This window comes from Callithrix jacchus, chromosome 13, assembly GCF_049354715.1.
Source record: "Callithrix jacchus isolate 240 chromosome 13, calJac240_pri, whole genome shotgun sequence".
Classification (NCBI taxonomy): Eukaryota; Metazoa; Chordata; class Mammalia; order Primates; family Cebidae; genus Callithrix; species Callithrix jacchus.
In genome coordinates this window covers 102,696,822-102,720,688 of record NC_133514.1, presented here as the reverse complement: position 1 = coordinate 102,720,688, position 23,867 = coordinate 102,696,822, and the positions used below count along the sequence as shown (strand labels likewise).

Genomic DNA, 23,867 nt, shown 5'->3' with positions numbered 1-23,867 from the left:
TGGGCTCCAAGACTTCGATTAAGTGACCAGAGAAAGAGGTTACCGCAGAGCTCGGAATCTTGGGTTGTGCACCCAAGGAGGTGATGCACTGGGTGGCTGGCTGGGGGCACCAATGCTGGGGCTAAGAGACTGTAAGGAGGGCAATTGTTTTAGTACAGCAGGGGTGGGGGGGACTTGAGGGGACAGTCACTCCTCACATGGTCTCCCAGTTCCCACCCTGAGGGAATGTGCATCAGATTCCTTCGCTTTTGCTTTTGTTTTGAGACAGGGTCTCACTCTGTGGTCCAGCCTGGAGTGCAGTGGCACAGTCTTGGCTTATTGCAACCTCCACATGCCAGGCTCAATTGTTCCTCCGGCCTCAGCCTCCCTGTACCTAGGACTACAGGTGTGCACCACCACACTCAGCTAACTTTTTAATATTTTCTAGAGATAAGCCCTCGCCATGTTGTACAAGCTGGTTTCAAACTCATGTGCTCAAGCAAACCTCCTATTTAGAGCTCCCCAAGTGTTGGGATTGCAGGAGTGAGCCACTGGGCTGGCCGTCTGATTCTTAATAACTGAAAGAGTGAGTCACATTGAGAAAGCTGCGCCAGGGTGGAGAAGGAGCCTTCAGGCCACCCTGCTTTATCCACATCAAGTGCTGATGTGCCCCAGGGATCTGAAATTCTACACACCTAAAAAACCCTTGCTTTTCCCGCCATCCATATAGTCGTAGGACTGGGGGCTTCCTTGGACCTTCCTCTCTCCCGGACTCCCCCCAGCCCGCAGGTCCTGTCAACGGTCCCTCACAGAGTTCCTTTGTCTCCCTCCCTGCTCCTCCATCCCAGCACCACAATTCCAGCCCATGCAACCTCAAGTCTAGCCTATTCTCCTGAGTTTCAACTCCTCAGTCTGTGTTTTCCTCCTGAGCCTCTAGTCCAGCACGGTCCAAAAGAAATCTAATGTGAGCCACATATGCAATTTTAAATTAGCCACTGATGACCACATTGCCCAATGAATAAGGTATCTGACTTGGGAGCAGAAGATTAAATTTGCCAGTGGCCTCGTGCTTTTTTTTTTTTTTTCTTTAATGGAGTCTCTCTCTGTCACCTAGGCTGGAGTGCAGTGCTGTGATCTCTGCTCACTGCAACCTCTTCCTCCTGGGTTCAAGCGATTCTCCTGCCTCAGCCTCCTGAGTAGCTGGAATTACAGGCATGTGCCACCACGCCCAGCTCATTTTTGTATTTTTAGTAGAGACAGGGTTTCACCATTCGGTCAGGCTGATCTCGAACTCCTGACATGGTGACCCACCCACCTTGGCCTCCCAAAGCGCTGGGATTACAAGCATGAGCCACCATACCCAGCCAGCCTCATTTAAAAAGTAAAAAGGGACAGGTAAAATGAAAACATTTAATAAATTTTACTTAACCCAGTATACCCAAATTATTAATATGTAAAATTTCAATGAGCTATTTTTACATTTTGTCGTACTAAAGTTTTTGAAATCTTGCTACATATACACATACTGCGCATCGCAAATTTGGACTAGCCACGTTTCATATGCTCAAAACCACAGGTTGCTGGTGGCCGGGATTGGACAGTGCCAGTACATGCCAGAGCCCCACCCCCGCCCCAAGGTAAGCTTCAGTTTCACCTCTGCCTTTCTTTGCCACATCAGGTTTGAACCTTCCCCCAATGCCACATGCTACATTCCCACCATACCAATCTTCTGGAGGTTTCAGTCTGTGCCAGACTCGCTATCATCCCAGAACCTTTTATATACCCTACTCTTCAGCCCCCATTTGGGCACAACTCCTCTTTGAACCCACCCCACTACCCTAACCTGGCCTAAGGTGCATAGTGAGTGAAATAAGGACGTTTAAAGATGTATGCATTACCCTGGCGCAGTGACTCATTTCTGTGATCCCACCACTTTGGGAGGCTGAGGTGGGAGGATCACAGGCCTGGCCAACATGGTGAAACCCTGTCTCTACTGAAAATACAAAAATTGGCCAGGTGTGGTAGCAAACATCCGTAATCTCAGATACTAAAGAGACTGAGATGGGAGAATTGCTTGAACCTGGGAGGCAGAGGTTACAGTGAGCCAAGATTGGGCCATTATGCTCCAGCAGCTGGGGTGACAGAGCAAACCTCCGTCAAAAAAAAAAAAAAAGATTTATGTATCAAAATCCCCAGAACCTATGAGTGTGTTACCTTACACAGCAAAGGATCTTGAGATGGAATTATCCCTGGATTACACAGGTAGGCTCAAAGGAATCAAAAAAGGCTTTCTAAGAAGGAGGAAGGCAGGTCAAAGTCAGGGAAGGAGATAGGATGAAGGAAGCAGGAAAAGAGAGACTGGAAGACACTGTACCACTGGCTCTGAAGACGGAGAATGGGGTCAGGAGCCAAGGGTTGCAGGCGGCCTCTAGAAGCTAGAAAAATCAAGGAAACATTCTCCTCCAGCACCTGCAGAAGGAGAACACAACGCTGCCCAGCGCCTTGATTTTAGCCCACTGAGACTGATTTTGGACTTCTGACCTTTAGAATGTAAGATAATAAACTTGCATTGTTTTAAGCCACTAGGCTCTGGTACTTGTTACAGCAGCCTACGGAAACTAATACAAGTGCTTTTACCTTTCAACTCCTGTAGCTCCTTACCACTAACTTGCACCACTGATTTTCGTGTGCTTAGGTTTCCTTGCTTGTCTGTCCAACAAGACTTGGAAGTCTGGGCCCCAAACGTCTGGGGTTTTTTTTGTTTTTGTTTTTCGAGACAGGGTCTCACTCTGTTGCCCAGGCTGGAGTGCAGTGGGGCCATCTCAGCTCACTGCAACCTCCACCTCCCAGACTCAAGCGATCCTGCAGCGTCAGTCTCCTGAGTTGCTGGGGACCACAGGTGCACACCAGCATGCCCAGCTAATTTTTGCATGGTTTGGTAGAGATGGGGTTTCTCTATGTTGCCCAGGCTGGTCTCAAACTCTTGGACTCAACTAATCTACTTGCCTTCGCCTCCCAAAGTGCTGCCATCATAGACATCAGCCAGTGTGCTCAGCCTCTCTTTTACTTTAATTACTCCTATACCCAGCATTGCCCAGCATACAGCAAATGCTCCTTAAAAAAAAAAAAAAAAGAATGAATGAAGGTAGTGGAAGGTATTTCTTCTCTCTCTTACAGTGGGAGAAGAGCCTCCTCTAGGCCACATCCCTGCCGCCGACACTCAAGCATTCACATAACAAAGAAGCCTGGAGCAGTCTCTGTGGCCAGCAGCAGGGGAGCTGAAGAAGGCACGGGGTTGGAGGGAAGGAGTGAGAAGAGCCCCACGGAGGGCTGTGGTGGCTGCACCTGTCAGGCAGATGTAATATGCTCCAGAAAATGTGAAACCATAAGCACGGAGCTTCAGGACTGCATGGAGCTGGGTGCAGTGGCTCACACCTGCCATCCCAGCGCTTCAGGAGACTGAGGTGGGAGGACTGCTTGAGCCCAGGAGTTCAAGACCAGCCTGAGAAACATAGAGAGACCCTACATCTACAAAAAATAAATAAATAAAAAATAGCTCGGCATAGTGGTGTGCGCCAGTAGTCCCAACTAGTCAGGAGGCTAAGGGGGGAGGATTGCTTGAGCCCAGGAACTTGAGGCTGCAGTGAACAGTGATTGCACCGCTGCATACTAGTCTGGGCAGAGAGTGAGATGCTGTCTCAGGAGGAAGAAAACCTGCACTGGATTTGTGAAAAATTGGAAAATAAACAGAATTCTAAGAAAAATATGTTTGCAGCTCCTCAGGTCACTCCGGAGCAGCTGAGTGATAAGGTGGCAGCTGAACTAAGTCTCAGGGGTGAGATCAGACCAAGTGTGAAGGTGTAAGCACTGTTCAGTCAAGACGGACCCGGAGGCAAGAAAAAGCAATTAACAAGTGAATGGGAGAGTCACCAAAGCCCCAGCCTGGGGAAGGAAGGGATTAAGCAGCTGAGATTTGGAACCAGGAGATAAAACACTCTAGTTGAGAGATGGCAGACATCTGTGTAGACTGGGACTTCTCAGGCTCGGCTGTATTGACATCTTGAGCCAGCCATTTCCTTGTTATGTCGCCGTGAGGTGGGGCTGCCCTGTGCACTGTAGGATCGTCAGCAGCATCCATGCCTCTGCCCACCGGACGCCAGAGAGTAAAGTCACTATCCCCGCCCCCAGTTGTGACAAATGACAATCTCTCCAGACACTGCCAAATCTCCACTGGGTACCAAGATTGCCCCTCAACTGAGAACCAATGATTCGGAGGAAGAAATAGGACTGGGGAAGGGGCAGGGATATGCTCTAAAGAAGAGCCATGTAGCTGACAGAATATAGCAACGTGACTGTAAAGCTGGAGCTAAGAGAAAGCTGGTGGGTAAAAGAGTCTCACTATAGGAGGAGTGACAGCAGAAATGATTGATGGAAGAAGGAACAGGCAGGAAGACAAGCAAAAAGGAGAAAATAGAGAAAAAGACCTGAAAGCAAATCTGGGACAACTGTCCAAGGAGGGACGCCAGCCTGAGAGGGCATCAAGCTCAAAGCAGGTCAGTCTGAGGGTTTAATGACAGGTTACTGACATGCAGGGTCAGGGCTCATTAGTCTTCCATCAGGACGTAAAGATGCAAGAGCCAAGTACATGTCAAATTGCATACATACACATCACTTCCAGGCTCATTATAATAATACTACAGTTAAATGTTGGAACTGAAAGAAACTTTGAGAAGTCTCAACTCACTTTCTAATTATCACGACGCTCATCAGAGGTTTCAAGCCAAATAAACATCACTAATAGATACGTTCAGGCTTAAACATCACTGATCAAGCAGACAGATGGTAAACACTTACCCAGATCTACCACAAACACAAAGGGATGCGAACCAATTAAGTGAAACCAAACCAAGTCCCCTCATTTTGTCTGCTTTCCTTTGGGATCCTGCATTGCTGGTAAAGATTAGGACTCAAGAATGCAAAACCATGGTGATCTTAAACCATTCACTGCAGACAAGCCAACCACCTCTGAGAGTTGTGTTTGTGCGTCGTGGGGATGTGTGAGGGTAGGAATGGAGAGATCAATTCAAAGCCCTTGCAACCATCTGGAGCAAAACCTGCCTGCAACTGCTTGCCCTTTTCTATTCATTCTAAATTTCCAAAAATCACTTTCCAATTAGAAGCAGGTTCCACAGGGCTGTGCCGGACTCTGAAGTTTTTAAAACATTTTGTCCAGGTATTTCCTTCTGATGACTGCATAAATGCTCTCCGTGAGTAGTCTTCATAATCTCCTGGTTTCATGAGAGTTCCAGATCTGATAAGGTCCTTGTTGATAACAGTGTGTATCAGGGTCAGAGATAGAACTGGAAGGATAGTTGGGGAAAATGCCAGAACTCCATGAGTTGTGAAACCTCATCTCATTCTTCTCATGCCAGCATTCCCATGTAAATCAGCCAACTGCTTGTCTCTGGGAGGACAGGTCCAATGGATAGAGCTCGGCTTTGCTGCAGAGAGCTGTGGGGCAAATACACGGAGGTGAGAACTTATGGGGCCTGTTGGTTAACACAGAACTGCAGAAGGAAGATTGTGCCTGAGCATTAACTCAGACAGTCTCGGGGCTACCAGTTATGGTGGTGGACCATGGGCCTCCCCCTGGATGCAGTCCGTCTCTCAGGCAAAAACTGCCTAGCTGCTTACCTCTCCAAAGGGCAGTTTAGTGTAGTGATGAGAGCGTGACCTCTGCTGCCAAAACTAAAATCACTGCCTCAGTTTCCACATCTTTATTTTTATTTACTTATTTATTTATTTTGAGACAGTCTTGCTCTGCTGCCCAGGCTGGAGTGCAGTGGTGTGATCTTGGCTCACTGCAACCTCTGCCTCCCAGATTCAAGCAATTCTCCTGTCTCAGCCTCCTGAGTAGCTGAGACTACAGATATCCACCACCACGCCCAATTAATTTATGGCAAAACACAGGGTTTCGCCATGTTGGCCAGGATGGTCTCGAACTCCTGACCTCAAGTGATCTGCCCAGCCTCAGCCTCCCAAAGTGCTGGGATTCCAGGTGTGAGCTACCCCATCGGGCCAGCTTCCACATCTTTAAAATGCAGACAATAATAAAATCAATGACAGAAGATTATGATAAGGCTTAAATGTGATTGTACCTGTAAAGTGCTTAGAAGAATGTCTACATGTACCAAATGGTCAGTGTTTGTTATTCTTTATTTGTTGTGCCAAATTCTTGGAAAATTATCATCATCCATTAAAAGCTTACAGGAATATATCTTTCTCGGTATTATATCAGGAACAGGTCTCCATTATTTGTGTTATTGGTTTTGTTGGAGATGGAGTCTTGCTCTGTTGTTCAGGCTGGAGTGCAGTGGCGTGATCACAACTCACTGCAGCCTTAGATTCTCAGGCTCAAGCAATCTTCACACCTTAGCCTCCTGAATACATGGGACTATAGGTATGCACACCACCTTCAGCTAATATTATTTTTTTTTTGTATGTAAACAGAGTCTATGTTGCCCAGGCTGGTCTTGAACTTTTAGGCTCAAGCAATCCCTCCTGCCCCAGCCTCCCAAAGTATTGGAATTAAGGTGTGAGCCACTATGCCCAGCCACAGGCCTCTATTTTCATTAAGAAACGCGTTCCACATTCTATTTGAATCTTTAACAGTTTTTAAAAAACTAACCACTTCTAAAACCTGAACTCTGAGATTTGTCTACACAGTGTGTACTGCTGTTTCCATTAAGTACAGCTGCTCTTCAGGGAGACTGTGGACCCCTTAGGCTGGGGCCTTTTACACTGTTGCAGACTTTCCTGGTGTCACCCAGTTAGAAAAGCTCAACAGAACATGACATTACTAATGGATAGATTTGAAGAGAGTTATTTTTGCCTCTCTAGAACTGATCAGGGATAGGCGCTGTGGTTCACGTATGTAATTGTAGCACTTTGGGAAGCCGCGGTGGGAGGATCACTTGCTCTCAGGAGTTGGAAGCTATAGCGGGCTATGTTTGCACCACTGTACTCCAGCCTGGGCCACAGAGCAAGACCTTGTCTCTAAAGTAAATAAAAACTAGAATTGATCACATCTGGGTTTTAACTAGGTAGCCTCTCAAGCCTTTAAACAATGAAGGTAAAAGTAGAACAGACAGTAATGAGAAGCACAGCTGTTCTCTAAGGAAGTATATGCATTCTATTTTCTAGCAACCAATATTGGGTGATTTGACTTAGAGCCTGAGTACCCCCTAATGTCTGATTAAAGCACCATGTTAAAGACACCAGTGTCAATTCTGCTATTTATTTCAGGCTGTTCTATGACATGGTGTCCTATCCTTAACTATCCATTTCACGAAGTTACGTTCCATGGAAAGCAAATTAGGTGAGATACGGTGGATGGCCCAGCATAACTTCATCTCACTTATTGAAGAGAAAAATTAAAATAATATTAGGTATCATGTATTACCTCTGATGTGATGGGCTTGTTATATATCTCACTTACTCTTTTTTAATCAGTTCTATGAGATGGATATTGTCATTCTGTTTTATTTGTGGACAAACTGAGTCCCAGGAAGATTAAGCAAATGTATCAGGGTCATAGAGGTATTAGGTGGTAGAACTGAACTTCAATGTAAAACTTACTTTTAAATCTAGTTTCTTCCCAACTCCCAGTGCTATTTCTCTAAGTTCAGTTTTTAAAAGAGGAAAGTAAGGTCAACCTCATATCCAGAGGAAAAAAATGTTTTAAATTAGCATCCTCTGCTGGCATGGGCTGTAGAGTTATATTTATTCCACTGTAAAAGATATCTTGGCTCAGATCAAAAAACTTTCCAAGTCAGCATTATTACCTGTCAAATTGGCCTGATACCATATTACTGAGTGAAGTATCTCCCAGTTCTTAATAAATATTAAGTAACTCTTGCCCTCACCAAGTTAAAGGATATAAACAAGGCTTGCTCTACAAAAATAAAACAGAGATGTTGTTGGCATCGGAATAACAGACACTCAAAGGAGTCAGCTCCTAAGACCTCTGGTGGTTCAAATCCATTTTCTAGAACAGGGACTTCACAGTATGGGCCAGTGGCTCCACATCTGCTGCTAGCCCCTTGTCCTTCCTTGTTCATGGTCATGGGGACAAGAGATGGGTCAGCCCAGCGGCAGTTCCTGCCGTCTCTATTTGTTCCAAAGGGAGCTGCGGAATTGAGTGGTGGTAGAATACACGTCTCCACCCCGAATCCCAGGTGTGATGCTCTAGCTCTTGATTGGTCAAGGAGACTGCCAATTCATATTGCCTCAACAGATACTGCTTTGGGGGAAAACCTAGACTGGGTCCCTCTGTGTTAGAAATTTCAGGACCAAATACAACATCCAAATCACGTGAATAATTTTCTTGATACCTTTGGAGATACTCAGTCATGTAGCAAGAAGTTTCTCTTTTTCCTATTTGTACATTTTTGAGTGTGCCTACCCACATATAAAGCTAACTAATCTTTGAAATTTGCTTATTTCAAAATTAGGGAAAATGGTGTGATTCTATTATGGACATGGGAATCAAACATTCCTTCCTGCCTTGGGAGAATAAATAAACTTCAATAAACTTCCAGAATTTGTGCAAGTTAAAACGAAGAGAGGCTTAGTGCAAAGGTAATGCACATTACCCAAACCAGGGCTTTAATATCCATTTACTGTTTTAAAAACTTGTTTTTAATTCTTCTCATCTCAAGCAGTCCCCCACTTTGGTTTGGAGAGTGGCACACTCTCACACCTTTCAAGATTTTTTTTTTTTTTTTGAGACAGTGTCTCACTGTTGCCCAGGTTGGAGTGCAGTGGTGTGACCTTGGTTCACTGCAACCTCCACCTCCTGGGTTCAAGCAATTCTTCTGCCTCAGCTTCCCGAGTAGCTGGGATTACATGAGCCCACCACCAAACCAGCTAATTTTTGTATTTTTAGTAGAGATGAGGTTTCACCCTGTTGGCCAGGCTGGTCTTGAACTCCTGACCTCAGGTCATCCACCTGCCTCAACCTCCCAAAGTGCTGGGATTACAGGTGTGAGCCACAATACCCAGCTGTAACACTAATTCACTAAATGGACCTCACTGAACGTCAATCAAAACTGAAACTGAAGGAAAGGTATCAGGGCAACCTGTTTATTTTAGGGATATCTTATTGTCTATCACTCACAGTACAATATGAACTTTATCTACACCTGTTGAGACTTGTTTCACCTTACCTTACAGTCAGGTGACTGTTGCTATATTTCAGGGAGACCAGGGGGAATAATCTGTCATTTTTTTTCTAAGCAATTTATAGGCCTTTCTTTTATGGTTACCTTGACTCTCATAACTGATCATGTAATTATCCTGAATTGACTGAGAATTTGAGAACTGATTTGTAATCTGTTTGAAACGTGGCACAGGACTTTCCTTATACAGCCCCGCCAATGAACATAACATCAGCTTTATTTATTATTTGATCCTGATTTTTCCTTTGGCTTAATTTCTTTATCTAATTTTGCCCTATACTACATACCCTTTGTGTATATATGTACACACACACACACACACACACACAATAAAATAGTGTATTTTTGTCAGCCACCATCAATCCTTTTTATAAGAAAATCTTTAAATAATAGTGAAATAAATTGTTCCAGTTAGTGATGGTCTGTTCTTTATATCCTGATTTTCTTCAAATAAGATGTTAGAGTCCTTAAAACTGAGATGAGACCATTGGTTTTATTTAGAAGTGTATTCTCTGCCCTGTGGCCTGTTTACTTTTCTTTTATTCTTTCACTTTACTTTTGTCCGCAGCCCTGTCTCTGTTCTCCAGCCAGTCACCCCACCCCCAGGCACAGGCAGCAGTACTGCTTAACAGTACCTGGTCCATCAAGGACTCTAACCTGTAACACAGTATGCACTGGAAAGCGGCAGACACAGCCCCAGGACACAGTAAATTGTATAACTATACACTCTCTGGTTTGTTTCAGGGAAACTGACAGATCTTTATGAAAAACAGTGCAAAGACTGGTATGCTGAAAAGAAATAATCACATAATCACACACAGCCTTCCCGAAGGAGCATTTAGGGCCCTGTCATTAATCTTTGTAATGCTCCTACGAAAGAGGTAGATGGCAAGTTCTCTCAGGCCAGTGTTTCATAGGTGAAGGGACAGAGCAGGCCTGGGCTTGTGCATGGTCCAGCAGGGAGGAAAGAAAACCCAGCACCCTTAAGGCTCCCACCACAGTCAGCCTCAGCACTGACATCTACCATGCAGCTCGCAGCCTAAGCAATGCAGGTTTTGTCTTTTACAGGAAGGAGTGTTTAGGGGCAAGTATCTGTACATGGTCATCCATACCTCTTTCTGGCTTGGCAGTGCTCCCCAGCCCAGCAACCTCTCCCAGCATCCCATGCTGTCAGTAGCTGCCAGTAGGTTGAAATTACAAGCCTCTAGGCAAAGGTTTTTCAGATTTCAGCTCCAGCTCACCTCTTGCAGAAATGCATGAAATGCTATGACCACCCACCGTTGGGATTTCCTCCCTGTGCAAACCTGAGCCATTTGCTGGCCCCAGCACCTTCTCTAACCCCTCCTTCTCGTGGGCACTCAGCATGAGGAGCTGAAAATAAAACGGCGGCAAAGTCAGCTCTGATGCCAGTCTTCTGCCACACAGCTGTGTATAATGGACATGGTTTTGCTTTTATCATTTGGCAGCCTGAATCACTTTCCCTGAAATGCTGCAGGTCTCCACTTGTGGCCTGGTAACTATTTAATGAAGCTGATAATTAATCTCCAACACCATGCTCTATTACTTGTACAACTAATTTCCAAAATGCAACAGTAGAAGAATAAAATGAGCGAAGATGAGGGGAAAAAAAGATAGCAAGGTGTCAAAATACAGTAATTGGTAAGGAATTAACAGTGGAACCTCCTACAAGATGGACTCTCTTTTCCAAGACGTAAATCAAACACTTTTTTGGCACAATCTGAAGAGATACAATTATCATAATCTCCAGAAGGAGTTTCTTTCTCATGTACTTAGTGAGGTCTCTTTAGGAACCCAAACAATTGTTATAAAATGGACTCTTGTATATCTAGGAAGTGAAAGCTAGAAGGCAAAAACTTAAAAGTTCTGTGCAATACAATAATTTATGTTACAATTATTGTAATATAACAATGGTTATATTACAATATAACCATTAGTAATAACAATAGTGATAACCAATAGTAATAACAATGGTTACTGGGCACTCAATATATGCCAGGCATGATAGACAAAATGCTATGTAAGCATTGTTTCATTTAATACTCATAAAAGTTGATGAGAGATATTTCCCCATTTTACCGATGAGAAAACAGAGTGTCAGAAAGTAGCTTACTGCAGATCAGTCCTCCAGGAAACCAACAGCCTGAGTTTGAATCCAGTTTTTTCTGACCTCATGGTAAGTTGTTTTCTGATCTCATGATGGTCACTCTCTAGTTTTGCAAGATTCTGAAGTGTCTTCTGAATGATCAAATAAAATTAACTCATTTATGTTAACTGGCAGTGTCATATTTTAATATCAAGTGGGTGGTCTTCCGAATATGTAAGTTTCATAAAACAAACCAATAAAAAACACACCTCACCGAACTAAGAAATCAGATGCTCAGATTGAAGGGATATTTTGGGAACCAAATAAAATCTTAATTATAAAAAATTTTGGGAAAAGACATAGCATTCTACCAAAGAATGAGAATGCCATTGCTACCAAAAATATCAATGTAGGCTGGGTGCTATGGCTCATGCCTGTAACCTCAGCATTTTGGGAGGCCGAGTTGGGCAGATCACTTGAGATTAGGAGTTCAAGACCAGCCTGGCCAATATGGCAAAACCCCATCTCTACTAAAAATACAACAATTAGCTGGCATGCATCTGTAATCCCTGCCACTCTGGAGGCTGAGGCAGAAGAATCTCTTGATCCGGGGAGGCAGAGGTTGCAGTGAGCCAAGATTGAGATACTGCACTCCAGCCTGGGCAATAGAGCCAGACTCCATCTAAAAAAAAAAAAAAAAAAACAAAAAACAATGTGTGATATGTTTGGTAATTCTCAGTTGACCAGAATAGTATGTAAATCAAAACACGTGCTTACCTAACCAATTTACACACCGATCACTTGTGAACAAGCCACTTTTTCACTTCATTGTCCTGCGAGAAGCAGAACCATACTTATTTTAGAGCTTAGACAGTAGAACCTTTCCTTTTTCAGCTTATTTCTGGGCCACATCCACGTCCCCAGTTTTCTCTTCAAAGGACCGAGAAAACTAAAGTGTAGCAAAGTATTAAGATACTGACATACAAATTACAATCAGGGTCACCGTCCAGGGAGCTGATCTACCGCCCCCTGCAATGTGTTGTTACCTATAAACACAGCTGCATACACTAGCAGGTAGCAGCACCTGTGATTAATTTGCCCCCACGTGTCTCATTTGATGGGGGGCGTTTCCAGCTCTGATGTGCGTGCCGTGGAAACAGTATTAACGCCGCTCAGGGCAAGGAGATGTAAGGCTCCCAGAAAGACCACCTTACTTGCATGAACTCGAATTATGAAGAAGACAGCACATAGTTTATTGACCAATGAAACAGAGAACTTCTAAAGTTTTTAAGGAAGACTGATTACACTATAAATAGCGCTATTTCAGGTTTGAACAATTCGAGAGCCCGTTATAGCCTTTCAACTCCTCCTTCCTCGCAGAGTCTAAGAGAAAAGAAGACTAAGATAGTTGGAAAGAGCAGGGTAGGTCCTCAAGGAGCAAAGGCAAACACTGGTCTGACCCTGGGCTTTAGAAATCCACAGACAACAGGAAGGAAGCTTATTAACCCCTCTTCTCCCCCTCCCTCTTCCCCTCCCCGGTGGAGAATCAGCTCCTCCTCCTCCCAGTCGGTCGTGCGACCCTGGTGCAAAATGCAAACAACCGCCCGCATTCCCCACCCTGCGCGGCTCTCCCGAAGGAGGGAGAGAGAAGAGGCGAGGGCTGCCCCAAGCGGAGTCCAGCAAGTCTGTCAATCGGGCGTGAAAGTCCCGACGAGGCGACTTGGACCTCAGCTCCGTCGCACCAGCCGGACACTGCAGGGACCCCCTTTACCTGCCTCTCTGCTGGGTTTGCATCCGGCACCCCAACTCCTATACTAATTTTCCCCCAGCCGCATAATACCCCGGGCCCCTGATCCCAGTGCAGGTGGTGCAAACGCCCCTGCTCTCCGGCGCCCCCTGCCGGGAAGAGGGAAGGCGGCGGCGGCGGCGGCCGCGGACTAGCCGGACGCCGGGGCCGGGACCGAGCTCGGGCGCTGGGAAGAAGCCGGGAGCTTCCCTGATGGTGCCGCCGCCTCCGAGCCGGGGAGGAGCTGCCAGGGGCCAGCTGGGCAGGAGCCTGGGTCCGCTGCTGCTGCTCCTGGCGCTGGGACACACGTGGACCTACAGAGAGGAGCCTGAGGACAGCGACAGGTAAGCGCTGCCAGCCCCAGAGGAGGGCGAGCTCCAGCGTGATGCGCGCCGGGGCGCAGAGTGCGGACGGTCCTCCCGGAACCCACTCCCGCAGCCATCCGCACGTCCCCGCTGCTCCGGCCGTAAGCAGGGTGCTCAGCTGTGCTGGGCGAGACGTCCCGCCGCTCCCGGTATCAGCCTCTGCTCCCTGCCCGCCGTGGGTTGCGTCTGGGATACCCTCCGCCCTGCGCTCCTGCCTCCCCCCGGATGCCACTCCGGCGGGCACAGCTCCTGAGCTCCGCTTCCTTTCTCCCTCGCCTGGTTAGTCCCTGTGGCCGCAGTCCGCTCCGCGTCCGCGTTTGGGGACCAGCCCCTGCCCAGCGCGCCCGGACGCGGAGCCCAGCGATCCCCACGCGCCAGGGATTCCCCGGCGCGCCATGCCCGCCTCGGCTCTCCCGCTGAGTCGCACGTTTTCTCTGCGCTTTTTCGTAGAGAGATCTGCTCAGAGAACAAAATCGCGACGACTAAATACCCGTGTCTGAAGCCGTCAGGCGAGCTCGCCACATGCTACAGGTAAGCCTGGGGGCTCTGCGGGGCGTTTGCCGCTGCGCACCCGGCCGGCTGGGGAGGCGGCACCGTAAAGGAGGGGTTTGGAGACGCCCTGGGGACCCTGGTCGCGTCTGCGCTGGAGAATGCTGGGTGCCGATTGCGCGGTGCGAATCTTTAAGTGTTGGTTGAATAGGAGTCAGAGCAACACCGAGCAACTGAGTTTGCATATAGGGTGCGTACCCTGAGATTTTGAGGATGTTTGCCGCTCCCTGAAATACTTGCGTGGTGGAAGTCGGAGAAGGAGAGGTTACAAGTCTGAAGGAGACTGGATCGGATTTTGGGTGTCAACAGTGGGGCATAGCGAACACGGATGGCTGCTTTTGTATTTGTGTTTTGTTGCGAAAGTACAAAGTCAACAAGGCAAGTCTTGGCACTTGGCTGTGTTCTGACCTTCTGCTGGGGCGGAGTGTGATTGCCAAGGCCTCGGGACGAAAAAGGGAGAGGACTGTGAGTGGTTGTGTTGACGGAAAACAAAAAGATTGTTGGGGCAGAGGAAAAAGTCTTTCTTAAAAAGGGGGGGTGGCACAGATCCACCTGGATGTTTGTTAAATGAGTGACCCACGTGCTTGTTAAAACTAAGCGTGGATGGGGCTAGGGAATCGGTGATTATAAAATATTTCCCAGGTGGTTCTTATCTCTGAAAGGCGAAAACCACTGACTGTCCTGCTTGCTGCCCTTTGGAGATGAGGGTTGATTTAGGTTTTTCACCATTGAATTCTTGGCTTCTCTTCCAGTGCTCTCACTGGGTAAGGGAGCGTGCACCCATAAACTTTTATTGGATGTCTGCTTTTCATAAGTGCTGTGCAAGGTATTGTGATCATATGCCCACACCTGACTGTCTCTGAGACTCGTAGAACTCTGTTCAGATTGCCAGGATAAATAAATACTGGGTAGTACAAGGTAACACAGCAGTCCCTAGAAACGAACTGGAAAGAAAACCATGTTTTACTCCTCATAAGGTTGTAGCCTATGAATCAGTCATAGCGTTTCTTGCAGCCGAAAGCATTTCATATACACATAAGTGGTTCCAGGGCTGTCAGTTTATGGGTGCAGAAGCACCATCAGTTACATCACATACTTCTGATTTTAAATCTGTTGTTGGCCGTGGAGGGACAACAATCACTTAAGGCAAATCCACAGTCACTCCTTGGGCTTGGAAAAGGCTGCCTTCTGTTGGCATGTGTGGGGGTGAATGCTGAACAAAATGAGCAAGGTAATAATAGAGGAGAAAGGAGTACGTTCAACTGGCAGGTTATGTCTTCAAGAGGCTAAGTGTATGAGCAAGGTCACCCAGCTGGTGAAGTGACCTGGTGGTGGTGGCAGCAAGACTGCTTGCTGGGTTCCAGCCTTGTTTCATCCACACAACCGCAGTGTTTCTTAGGACACGTTGGTTTTCTATCACCATGGTATAATGCTTCTAATTTAACATGGGAAATGTCTCTGAGATGGTTTGTTCATTTGTTCAGTCTCTGAAGGTCAGACTTCACATAAATCAGTGACAGTTACAGAATGCACGTTAGGTTTTCAGAAACCATTTGGTGCCCAGCTATTCTGTTTGCTAATGCTATTACTGTCATCTTTTTCAGACTTTTTTATGTTTAAAGCAGTGTGGCATTTCTTTCTTTTCAACAGAAGACACTAGCAGCACTTTGGCATGTGTTTTCACTAACAGCTACTCCAAGAAACTGACACCTAGCAAAAATGATGTTTTATATCACGGAGAAGAATAAAGAACTTTGTTTAAAGGAATGGGAAAGGATGCTTTCAGCTTGAAAGAGGTGTTGATCCTTATGTCTATGAAAGGATCTTGGATTCTGGTTCTAGATCTGTTTTCTCTATGGAAGTCAGGCGTTTTCTGTATTCCGTTGGTCTTAGTCTGTTTCTATAATCTACTTATCTTGAACCCTAAGAATAGAGGATATTGTTTCCCTTAGTTTGTGACTTGCTTGTCCTAGCCCTGTAGATGGCGGTACCTTAAGTATCATCTGGAAACCAGCCACACAATGTGATCTGGGAGCTTATTAGAATCCCAGCCTCTGCCCTCAGATCTCTTGAATCAGAATCTGTCTTAATGAGAGATGTGCAAACTCTTGAAGCATTGGTGTAAGAAACCAGTGTCCTCATCCTTGGGACACATGCAGACCCATTTAGACAGATCCTTTAAGGAGCATGGAGGCCCCTGCAGAGGAGGAAGCAGTTAGCTCTCCTGCCTCATTAAACTACAGTGAGATGTAGAACCAGCCTTCCAGGAAGCCAGGCTTTAAAGATTACTTTTAATTGAGCTGTGAGTAATGCAGTATTACTGAGGGAATGTTCTTTGACTAGATAGAATTCTCTTTACCAGGTGGCTTTTGGTGAATGGTTTTCAGCACAAGTGAGAGAACTCTGCAAGCCACTTCTGAATTTGAAGTGTGTTTAAAAGTGACTTTAAAAAAGTTACTGTGTCATGCCACTGCATTCTCACTGCAGCAGAGTGAGACCTTGTCTCTCTTTTTTTTTTTTTTTGAGACAAAGTCTAACTCTTGTCCAGGCTAGATAGAGTGTGATGGCGTGTGATCTTGGCTCACTGCAACCTCTACCTCCCAGGTTCAAGAGATTCTCCTGCCTCAGCCTTCCAAGTAGCTGGGATTACAGGTGCCTGCCACCATGCCTGGCTAATTTTTATATTTTTAGTAGAGATGGGGTTTTATCATGTTGGCCATGCTGGTCTCAAACTCCTGACCCCAGGTGATTCACCCATCTTGGCCTCTTAAAGTGCTGGGATTACAGATGTGAGCCACCATGCCCAGCTAAGACCTCATCTCTTAAATCAATGAGAGAGAGGTTTAGTGTTAAAATGAATATAGTAGGATGAATAATAAATCTGTTCTGCCATTATACCCAATATTTATAGTAAACTAAATGATTTGGAGAATAAAAGATGCACTCCAAATATCCTTTGTCCTGAAACGACCTCCTTACCCTACTTGTGTTTTACTTGGTTTCATCTAAGCAACACCTTTCCACTCCTAGCATTTATTAGATACTAAACGAGAGTGACAACTTGAGGACTTGACATGTATTTCACTATTTTATGTACTTCATGTATAGCAATCTCAAATTCAGCCAACAAATTAGCATTTGTATTATCTGAGCTCTACAAAGAAGTGAACCAAACCTCAGAGGGATTAAATATTAAAGACATGCCCAAGGTCACAAAGCTAGTATGTGTAAGAGCCAGGAGTCAAATTCAGGGATGTCTGACTTCAATACGTGAGCCCTTTCATCATCCCAGAGGTGCCCATGGGATGTTCCGGATTCTGGGATATAAGAAGACTATAAGCCCAGATGGCTATAAATTTCGAAGACACAGTTTTACAGAAACCAGCATCATCCACCAGGTTTACATTCAGGCTTTCTGAATTACCATTGCCTTTGAGATCTGTCTTGGACAGCTGACCTTGTATTAGACACAAAATTGGTTCATATATACATAACCTGCAGTTCATCTTAATCACAAAGTCAGTGTCTCCATAGATTCTCTATCCCCATTGTGTATTTTGCCAAGCACCCAACATTTATTAAACACTTCTGAAAAGAATGCCAGTGACAGCTTAATGAGTTGATGTATTTGCTCAGCATTATAATGTGACACAGGACATACTCTTACCTGTAGTTAAGAGTTCAGAGTTGAGCGATGTAACTGAACTGATAGTCAAACTGAGCATGTAAAGTTATTACAGAATTGCCAGTCTTGTGACTAACAACACTTTCTCCACAAGTTTTTGCCGCCCCTTTCCCAAACCATGTAGTTTGAAAAAGAGATTTCTTTCCTTTATTGGGTTATATCAATAAAAAGGCTTTCCTTAAACAAGAAACATGCTTGTGTGTGGGAAACACTAATAAAACCCAGTTTTCTCTTGAGGCTGTGGAGTAACATCCTAGTCAACCCTGGATTTCTTCAGAATTTATTGTGCATTTATCAGAATAGTTCCTAGGAAATATTTGAGTATAAAATGATAAAGTCCCTGGTCTCAGTTTGCAGACTTGAAAATTAAGGACTAAACTGACGAAAAAGCAATGGTGTATAATTGAGTTCAAAGGCCTGTAGTTCATATGCTGTGTTAGCGATGGGGAAGAAAGACAAGCAGCTACAAATGGCTTTTGGGCAAAAGAAGATTTAACCAAATTCTTCAAAGTGGTTCTCTCCACCCCCCCCCCCCCGCCCGTTTTTAAAGGTGTGCACTTTTATTAAACTGGTCTCAAGTCAGTGTACAGGTAAACCCTAGCTGTCTCGCTGTCTCCATCCACTCTCCGGGAGACCAGAAGCCTTCATACATCTCGAGTTGGGGGACAAAAAAGGGAATCATGAAGGATGGTCAAGATCGTATTAAGGTGAAGATTTTAAAAAGTCTGCATTTCATAACTTACACGAAAGCAATGCTATCACCTCCCCTGTGTGGACTCAGGGGAGGACTGGGCCATTCTCCTTAGAAGTGGGGTGGCTTTTAGGAGGGCAAGGGACTTCCTATAACAATGCATCTCATTGTATTTGGAATGATTATTTTAAAAAAGAAGAATGTACAGTCAGTCCTCAGCCACATCGTAGAGCTTTAGGTGTTGCTCGCACCTGTCCACTGCTGTCACCTTCACTGCAGAAAACAAGAGACTGGCATGGCTTTGTGTGTGTGTGTGTGGGGGGGGGAGGGGTTGGCTTGACAAAGTGGTTCTTTAACTGTGTTAAGTGCTTTTTAAAAACTAGCTGTGCTTTTTGGCTTTAGGGTTCATGGATCTCCAAGTGGAGGTGAAGTGGTAGGGATGCCCCGGGTGTGCCTCTGCCCTGCCGGTATTCATCTGTCCAGACAGTGCAGTCTCATTCGGCAGTGTTCTTGCTTAGGATAGCTCATGTTCCCATGGGAAAGAGTGACATGGGGATGTATAAACTCCCACTGTTGTTTGAGATAACACAACTGTGTTGCCAAGTCTTGTGAGAATGTAGAAATTAACGTGATATTTCTGCAAATGTGTTTACTTGGAGTCCTTAGAAGAGCAAGGTCCTTTTAATTAGAATAGTACCACCAGACTGATAGTATTGGGCTCTAGGAAAGGATACATTTGAGGAAAGACTGTATAGTGCACTTTGCTAGCAAGTTACTGAGTTCCCCTGGCCGCGGGGAGCGGGGGGTTGATTATGTCAAAACACGTAATATAAACTCTTTGCTCCGGTTTGAATCCCAGCTCTACTACTTGGTGGTTTGGTGACCTTGAAGGGTTTCTTAATCTTTGTGCTTTAAAGTCTCCTCTGTAAAATGAACATCCCATTGGTATTTAAACTGTAGGGCTGTCTTGAGGATTGTGACTTAATACATGTAAAGTGCTTTGAAAAATTCAAGACACATAGGAAGTGCTATGTTAGTAATAGCCCCGTTGCCATCACTACATCTTGCCAAGTCTGCATGTTGAATGTTTTAGGTGCTCGGTGGATGTTTGTTGAATTTCATGAGTTGTATGAACTTTATCTTTATGAAAGAGCAATTCGAGACCACAGCCAGAAACATCGCTTGTTTATAGATGCTTTTTCCAAGTGTAGGAGAGCCCAGAAACCTAGTGCCCTGGGAAAATTAGCGTATCTTTGCTTCCTGCTACCTCCCTGACTACCCAAGGTGCTCTACTCATGACCGTAGGCGCCAGTGGAAGGCAAAGCTTGAGCTAGAACTCGAGGTTATACCGCTTTCACCCCTTGCCCAGGATCGGGAAGGATCTTACTGGCTGGAAGACTAGCAATCGGATCCTCAGCCCCAGGCCCATTGTGATTTCTCTCTCTGCTGCTTTCTTCCCTGTCCTGTGGCTGGCATAGCTGAGCCCAGGCACTGGAAGAAGCTCTGTGAAGAATTGGCTTATTCAGGGCATGTAGTTCAGGGAGGAAATGATATGAAAGTTGTGACAAAGAGAGCAGTGGCTAGGTGGAGATGGTTTTGTGCGGAATGACCCGAATCACACACCTTGCATGCTGAAGGCAGCCTTCTCACCTGTGTTAGACCATCTCTAACCTGGGCAGTCAACCCTCTGAGAGTGTGAGTCATCTGTCCTCATTCATGACTGTATCCTCAGAGGCTACCTCCATGTCTGGACAGAGAGGTTGTTCTGTACATATTTGTTGAATGACAGAATGACTACGTTAAAAGTAAGCAATAAGATTTAACTGAAATCTGTGAGTCCCTCAGAAACTTCTCTTGCTATCCAAATGAGCCTCATTTAAAAGCTGAGCTAGGAATGCTCTTTTAAAAACCAGAGATTAACTGTACCTTCGAGATGCCACCATTGTTTTCATTGGTTCCCATTTAGACCTGCTTAACTTTAATTGCTAATGTGTAACAGGTGCTAGATTCTGGCACCTATCACTAACTCCTTGAACTTGCCATCTTAACACCTGAAGAGGACGTGTGGGTTCCTGCCCGTGTGTTAACTGTGCCACAGACTCTGGCTTTGGCATAGAGGATCAAGGTTTTAAAGGGGCCCCCCTCCTTCCCACAAGAACAGGTGTTAGAGGGAGAGAGACAAGGTTCTGTACCACTTCTCACTCATTCTCAGAGAAACAATACAGAGTAATTGGAAACAATTTTAACTGAGTAACCACAAAAGGTTGCTTTTTCAGATCAGATCTGGTTGCTGCTCGACTTCCTATGGTTAACTTCATCCTTTGTAAGTGAAGCTGCGGTGGGTGCAGCTAGGAAAGCCAAATGCCTCTTTCTTGATTCTAGATATTCTGTCTTTCTCAGGAGAAGGCTTGCATTTCAATCAGCAGCTTTCCAAACCCTGCTGTTCTCCTGCTCAGCAGGCCCGGAGCTGCTTTTGTGAGTTTAGAGGGTCTGCTGACATTCGGGGCATTGCTGAGTATCTGGAGAACAAAGATCACATTCTGTTTTAGATTATTGCTTTTATTTGCGGGATGAAACAGTAAACAGCTATAACATCTGCAGTTCCTCTCCTGCCAAAGGAGGCCCTTTTTTCCTGCGAAGCTATTGACTAATTTTAATCTCACGAACAATCTTCATTTACTTAACAAATACTTGCTGGGTGCCTACAATCTGCCAGGCACTGTTCTAGGCACTTAAAACATATCTGTAAATAGGACCCCACCTCCCCCCAACAAAAAACCTCTGTCCTCATGGAATTTTAATTCCCTTTATCTTTCTGTGAAGGAATTTTGACCCAGAGATTTCCTTTGGGACCTTTTTAAGATACTTATTTTGGACATACATCTGATTAATGTCACACTTCAGGGGTTAAGATCTTAATTTCCGGTAGCCCAGCTGTGTCCTTTCAGCAACAGAAATCCCACAGCTTCAAGCAGGGTCAGGAAAAGCCAGGGATGGTGGTAACAGAAGGTTTTCTGCAGAGGCGCTAGCAAGAACTTAGCACGTACTGCAAGTTTCTTCCAAGAATTACTGGAATGTGAAAGCGTTACAAAGAGGAAATGTTATTTTGTCACGTGACCTGTGATGTGGATGGCAGCATCAGAGTTGCCCCACTGGGGACAAATGCCCCAGGCCCAGTTCACCTAGGCCAGCCTCATGTTCTCTGACAGTGATTTTGAGCAGAATTTTAAAGAAGGCATGCCTCTCCAACATGGCTTGACTCTCCACGTAATGCATTATAGATCTGTCATCCCATAAGTATGCGACACTTCTTGGACAATTTGTTTCCAGCTTGAAACACCTGTAGAGAATGGGATGGTGGTGATGTCTACACACTTCATCCTCATTAAGCTAAATGTTGCATATTTCCAGCTTTAAGGTATGGTCCGTGCGTGCAAAGAGTCACTGTGAAAGCTTGGATGAATATGTTGCCACCTTTTTGGTTGTGGTAGAACTAGATCATCTTACCATGCCCTTCGGGACTTCAGAAACTGGGACCACATCCATTCTCCACATTTCCTTCTTGGCCACTCCTGTGGAATATTCTATTTGCCCCATCTGGAGTGAAGCTTCTCATCCTCAGTCCTCTGGGAATGACAGGGGTGGGCGGATGTCAGCCCTGTGGGCTGCTCCACAGGAGGCTGTGTAAACAGAACTGGCGGGAGATACAGGGGTCTCTCAACAGGAAGGGTCTAACTCTGGGGAGCTTGGTATAGAGCAGGGATTTGGTACAGAGCAGGAACTGGCAAACTAGGGCCCATGGCTTGTTCTTATACTACTAATAGTTTGAGTGGTTTTTGTTTTTCAAGCATTGCAAAAGAACACACAGAATCCCAATTTGGCCCCAGAGTTCCAGATATTTACTGCTTAACCCCTTATAGAAAAAACTTAACTATTGATCTACTTTAATACAAACACCAGGAGTGGGGCTTTCTGTCTGTAACATCTCATCCATGTGTCTGAATTCTCAAGAAGGTGACATAGGGATGGTCACTTACTCATCTTGATCTTTGGGTCGCCCACCTATGTGTTGCCTTATTTGTATTACAGTGTTTGGATTTCTTGGCCAAGCATCTTTAGTTGTTGCTGGGTTTTCTGATCTCCAGGAGCCATGGTTTTTGTTGAGCTGGAACTTCTTTCAAGTCATCATTCCTGAATGATGCTCTAAACGAGTATAACCTGCCAGTTTCTAAGAAGCTGACTTTATTGCACGGGAGTTGACAGAGCACTGACTTCCTGCTGCCTTTCTACAGATTTCCATGACAAGCCTTCCTGTGGCAGTAGAATAACCCTTGAGTTACCTTGCTTTGCTACCTTTCTTCATTACTGATTTGCATATCAATTATCACACGCTCTGTAGGCTGAAAGCCACCTCTCCACACATTTCAGTATGTTAGGGTTTGTTTTTTGAGACTTGACCTCACTTTGTCACCCAGGCTGGAGTACAGTGGTGCAAATCATAGCTCACTGCAGCCTCAGCCTCCCAGGCTGAGGCTATCCTCCTGCTTCAGCCTCCTGAATAGCTGGGATACAGGAGTGCACCACCAAGCCTGACTAATTTAATTTTTTGTAGAGAGAGATTTTTGCTGTGTTGTCCCGGCTGGTCTTGAACTCCTCCGCCTCCTAAAGTGTTGGGATTATAGGCACGAGCCACTGCACCTGGCCAAAATGTTAGTTTTGAATTAATAAAGTAGAAAACTTTTTACATTTGAAGAGCATATATTTGGAGAAATATGCATCTGAAAAAACAGGCTCATTTGAAGGGTGTTTCAAATCAGTTATAACTTCATATTTTTCCATGTATGGCTAAAATGTATTACACCACTCTACAGATACACTATGTAAAATATCAGTGATTAAACTTACAAATTTTTTATTTAAGTGGAGTCTCACTCTGTTGCCCAGGCAGAAAGGTAGTGGTGCAATCTCAGCTCACTGCAACCTCCACCTCCCGGGTTTAAGGGATTCTCCTGCCTCAGCCTCCCAAGTAGCTGGGACTACAGGTATGTGTCACAGTACCGGGCTAATTTTTTTTGTATTTTTAGTAGAGGTGGAGTTTCATCATGTTGGCCAGGCTGGTCTTGAACTCCTGACCTCAGAAGATCTACCCATCTCTGCCTCCCAAAGTACTGAGATTACAAGTGTGAGCCACTGCCCCTAGCCTAAACTTACGAATTTTTGAACTTCCTTTTAACACCAGCTGTTTTTTTTCCCACAAAGCTCATGGAGACTCCTAAATAGATGGCCTTAACAATGAATGTGAAGAACAGCAGTGGAGAAGGAAAGAACCATCTAAAAGAAATATTCTGAGGAGAGAGAAGCAAAGTCTGATGATGGTATTTTGGCAAAGGACGGGAAAAGTTAGGAACCTGAAATTCATTTGATACAATAGGAAGGTAAAGGAATGATGTGGAATAGAAAACAGGCACG

General features: G+C 45.2%; 1 protein-coding gene across 10 annotated transcripts in view; it reads left to right on the top strand.

The window, feature by feature from the left end:
• Positions 1-13,220: 13,220 nt before the first annotated feature.
• The window catches only part of CCBE1 (collagen and calcium binding EGF domains 1), a 296,722-nt gene continuing 286,075 nt past the window's right edge, over positions 13,221-23,867 (top strand). For 7 of the 10 annotated variants that reach the window (XM_078348245.1, XM_078348244.1, XM_054244274.2 and 4 more), the window contains exons 1-2: positions 13,221-13,452; positions 13,924-14,004. In XM_078348245.1, the coding sequence (XP_078204371.1) occupies positions 13,322-13,452; positions 13,924-14,004 (212 nt within the window). In that variant the 5' untranslated portion in view covers positions 13,221-13,321. Of the gene's footprint in view, positions 13,453-13,923; positions 14,005-14,096; positions 14,213-23,867 lie in introns of those variants that run through there. The other 3 variants (XM_078348241.1, XM_078348243.1, XM_078348242.1) reach the window with 2 other exon arrangements.